General features: G+C 56.5%; 1 protein-coding gene across 1 annotated transcript in view; it reads left to right on the top strand.

Moving 5' to 3' along the window:
- VOLCADRAFT_101059 (uncharacterized protein) overlaps positions 1–1356 on the top strand; it is a gene marked incomplete at both ends in the record, with an annotated part of 2473 nt that extends 1117 nt beyond the window's left edge. The window contains 4 exons of the mRNA XM_002959522.1: positions 52–105; positions 400–488; positions 1042–1108; positions 1246–1356. Of these exons, the coding sequence (XP_002959568.1) occupies positions 52–105; positions 400–488; positions 1042–1108; positions 1246–1356 (321 nt within the window). The remainder of the gene's footprint in view (positions 1–51; positions 106–399; positions 489–1041; positions 1109–1245) is intronic.
- Positions 1357–4626: the final 3270 nt, after the last annotated feature.

Genomic DNA, 4626 nt, shown 5'->3' with positions numbered 1-4626 from the left:
CTTCGGCTGCCTGCCTGCGAACTCCTTTGCTTGTCTGTCCGATGATGGCAGGGATTTGACGAGGCTGTGCGGGGCATGGCTGTGGGGCAGACGACTGTCCTTGAGGTGGGCTTCTAATGGGCCCGGAACTCGGACTCGGCCTTTTGCATTCACGAATGCCCCTGGGGTGGTTGAGGCGAGCGGTGTGACTCACATCTTAATCAGCGGGTCACCTGAGGAGCATTCCTTTCAATCCTCTGTGAGGGCTTAGACCTATCGGGCTCCTCCTGGTTTTCGCAGCCACAACCCGCTGCGCCGCTGGTTTGCCTGCGCCCTGCCTTTCTGCCTGCTCTTTAAGATAAATCCATTACCCACAGACCAGTTTACAGCCTCGGCCATTCAACTTCTCGCCCGCTGCAGGCTTCTGGTGGAGAGTGGAGGCGGGAGCTGCTGTTCGCAGTGCCCAGGGATCACCCGGAGGTTCAACGGCTGGAGGGACGATACAAAAAGTGAGGATTGGGAAGCATTGCGGCTCTTTTATCTGGCGGTGCTGGCTGGCCATGAGATCGTGCATGAACCACGGGTCGGCGCGGGACAGCTCGGTCGGTGGCTTTAGCCGCTGTAGTGGCGATCTGCCTTGTCATACCCCTTGCCATCCCCCCACGCACACGTTTGGCATCGTTTTCAGCAGTTAGCTGCGTTGCTTTGCACGGCGCCATAGCAGTGCTTGTTGACGCCGCTTGGAGCGCTTGCGACGTGGCTGGATTCCTCTCTTCCGCCGCCCAAATGCCTGAGGACGTCCTAGGGCGCCCCAGGACAACGGCACGTGACGCAGCCTGCCCCATTTTGGGCAGGTTGGCCCCCATCCCCCGTGGAAATCCTGCTCACAAGGCATCATTGTGACCCTCGGCTGGCGCTGCTGGCCCGGTTAGCGTGGTGTACCTACATATGAAGCCGGATTCACATAATTCCTTACACCTGCTGCTCGCGTGTCGCGTCCCATGGCCCACATGCCCCTCATGATACCCGTCCGTCCCCATCGGCAATTGTTCATCCCAACAGCCAAGGGGGCATTGCACCAGGGCTTGTGGTGGAGCTCGCAAATGGAGCTATGGCGGTCATTTTGGAGGTGAGGTGGTCTCAGCCGGCGAGTCTGACGTGCATTCGTATAGCTGCATGCGGCCATGCGGCTTTCGCTGCTGCTGTGGCTGCTGCGGTTTACCAAGGACTGTGCGGTGACGGCGGCTTGTGTCGGCTATGGCGCAGGTGAATGATGCGGAAGTCAAGCTGGACGCCAATAACATGCTCGCGGGCAAGACCTTCACAATCGAGTTGGAACTGCTATCAATTGACACTCCGGCGTCTTCGGACGGGTAGAAAATTGCTGATCCGTCAATCAACGTCGATCAACGTCAGCGGATCCGTCCTGAATACTTTTCGTTTAAGGAAACATGGGCTCACTTCTGGGCAGGGCTGGGAGGATTTGTAAGAGGTGAGCGCGGATACAGAGCCGGCTTTCAAATGGAAGAAAGGCGTGGGCGTTGCGCCGGCAGGTGTAGATTCCTGTTTGCTCATGTTGACAGGCTCGCAATTACGCTCACGTATGCCGTTAGGTTGGGCGGCGAAAAGGATACCGATTACTTGTTCAGGCAATGTGAGACTGTACACGTGACGGGTATTGATTGCGACGGTTGGGATTGCGGATCTTCGTTCAGAGAGCTAAGGTCTTCAACTTTTCAAGGTTGGATGAACAGGCGGCTCTTGCTGGCAAGCAGTCCGTATCGTAGCAATGGAGCGTTTTGCCGCACAGTGTGGGCCTTCGCTCCGTTGTGATGCCGACCTCTGTAATCTGGGTTCCACGTTAGGAGTTTCCCCTCCGAGGCTCCGTCCTCTTGATCACTGTTTTTTGTGCAATGATAGGACAGCCTACGTTTACTAAGGCTGCAGTCTGCGATATAGTGCTTCGTCGTGCATTCCAGGCGCGTCAAAGGGTACAGAAAGACAGGAAAATCACATTTTCCGCTGCTGGGGCTCCTTTAAAAGAGTGGCGCCGGAACGACTACTAGCGTCTGCCCCGGACAGAACCGTAGGATGAGTCTGCAGACGCGGCAGCAGCGTTGACTCAGGGACCTACAAGCTGTCCATATTTTCAATTCAGGCTGGGCACAGGCACAGTTATTCCGTAGGATGTGTAGCTGCTGCGTACCTCCCCTAACCACCATCACAAACCCTCACTTGCCCAGATAGCCCCTTGCACGTGTGTAACATATGCATACTATTTCCGGGATCGAGACCTGTCCGGGTCGAAAATCCTTCCGATGGTGGAAGGTAAGAGTGCCCCTAGTCGATGGACGGTGGTGACCTGGGATAAAGTAGACCTGCGAGCCGACCAGTAATGGAGTTGAGCCGCCGTTGATCCGGCGGATTCCGTTGGATGCCGGTGGTGGGTGCTGAACCTGAGCGATGCACTGAGAAGTCGCCTAGGGTGACTAGATGAGGGTGCCCCGAAGTATCGGAGAAGGCATGGTTTCGCCGGGTAGCGGCCACAGGTGAAGATGTGGCCAACTGTCCCACACATCGTACTATTTTTCCCGCCGGGAAGATTTCATTCACGGTGTCGAAGTTCACGGACGTTCATAGACGGCTCAGGCGCAATAGTTCCGTCGTCAACGGAAGTGACCGCAAATCCATATTAGCTGTATCCTTCATGGCAATGCATGTTGATTAAGTGCTCGTCCTGTAGTGCGGTACGGCAAGTGCGGCGCAGACCAGAACTGGGCAGAGGACAGGGATTGATACGGTAGCTCGTTACAAAATTAGCTGGGAACAAAGCGCTAAATTCAGACAACGCAAATTCGCATGACAACCGTGCAAGCAAGCGCAAGTCAGAACGTCGTTTGTTGGGGATTTGGGTTGAAAAAAATAGTGATTTAAATTGTATTCGGGACCCAGCTTAATAAGAAAGTAGATAAGGCGACTCGACGTTATTGGCATATCGGTCGTTGTAGCTGTCACGAATAAGTGGCCCAAACGCGTATTAAACAAGTCAAATTTGTTAAGTTACTTTATCATCAAAGTTTGCCTTATATAAATTTTAAGTGTTACTAGCCAACAAAAAATTGGGCCACTCATTCTTGACTGGATTCTCGTCAAGTGATGGCCGAGCGCGAGGAAGTGCGCGGCGGAGTCCAAGAAGGCTTGGAGGATAACAACGACCAGCGAGAAGAAGAAGGCCATAAGAATGGCGCGCCAACGAATTACCCAGAGGGGGCCGATGCGGTGAGTAACAGACGCTGTTTATTACTCCGCGCGGTCAGACAGCAGGCACAGTCAGTCGCCGCAAGACCTATTATATTAAAGGAATGGGGAAGGACCGGACCTCAGTTCGGCCAAATAGCGGGAATGAACTGCGCAGCCGCTGAGGTTTGACCAGGCTTGGTAAGAGGCTCCGGGTCATGTCTAGCCTTTGGAGAGCACGAATCTGCCGGCCGCGAGTAGGCAACTGCGAGTGTTCGTTGGAGTGGGGTTGGATCCGTTTCCGGGAATGCTTAAATGTCATCGCGTGATCCATACTCACTACTAACTTTCTGTGGGGAAGGCCATTGCGTCTGCGACCACACTCCTGCGGTACCCAAACCCTTCAAAGACAACTCCTATCAGCCCCCAAACACACCGCGGAACGGTCTCCCCTTCCCCACACACTTCCCAGGTGTTGACCCTAGGTCCTCCCGTCCCCCAGCCCTTCCTTTCCTTGCCTCTGCCAGAGCACATACACCGCCGAAAGGACAGTCCCGAGCCACCCATCCAAACCCTGGACCGCGACAGGTTTTGTTCCAGCCGTTCCCACCGACAGACCCGGCCCACCAGCAGCTACCCTCCCGAGTGACTGCAACTTATACCTTGCGCGTCATTGCGGCTAACAAGGGCGTCCACCAGTTGTGTCACCTGTTCTGCCTCCGTCGCCGGGTGTTTATACCGGCAGGGCTGCCCAATCTGCGCCTTGACACAGCGCCCCTTCCAAGCGTGACTAGTGCAGACTTTGCTCCCATCCACGTTGCCCCTGTACGCACTCTCCATAATCAATCCAGCGCCCACTCCCTGGTATCCCCGTCGATCTAGCTCCTGGTTGACAGCCGCGACCACACTGGCAGGTGGGCTCAGGCGCGGCCCTCCGTGGCCCCCGCCTTGAGGTGTTCCCAGTCCCGCGTCCCGAGTGGAGGCCTGAAAGCCCCCACCCACTTGGCCCTAACCCGCGTTCCTCTGGTCGGTGTGGCCGGGGTCCCCCGGCTGCCGCCCTTCCCCTGCTGCGCCGGAGCCCCCAAACAGCCTTCGGTCGCCATCCCCTCCTCCCACATGCTTTAGGAGACTCTGGGCCATCTGCCCATGAGCCTCCTGGATCCTCTGGGCCGCGCGCATTAACAGGACCACGGCCGGCCAGGCGCGCTCCTTCACCTCCTGAAACGTGGGTGTGCTCACATCTACGGTCTGAAGCGCAGCTTCTAACCAGTGCAACCGCGAATCGCGAGCCCGCCTCTGCAACGCCGCCAGACTCATCTCTACCCAGCCCCACTGCACCAGGTGTCCCGTAACCCGCCCGACAAAGCGCTCCTTCGATGCCTGCTTGGCCTGCTGCCCTATAAACTTCAC

This window comes from Volvox carteri (genome assembly GCF_000143455.1).
Source record: "Volvox carteri f. nagariensis unplaced genomic scaffold VOLCAscaffold_324, whole genome shotgun sequence".
NCBI lineage: Eukaryota > Viridiplantae > Chlorophyta > Chlorophyceae > Chlamydomonadales > Volvocaceae > Volvox > Volvox carteri.
This window is presented reverse-complemented; position numbering and strand designations above follow the sequence as displayed.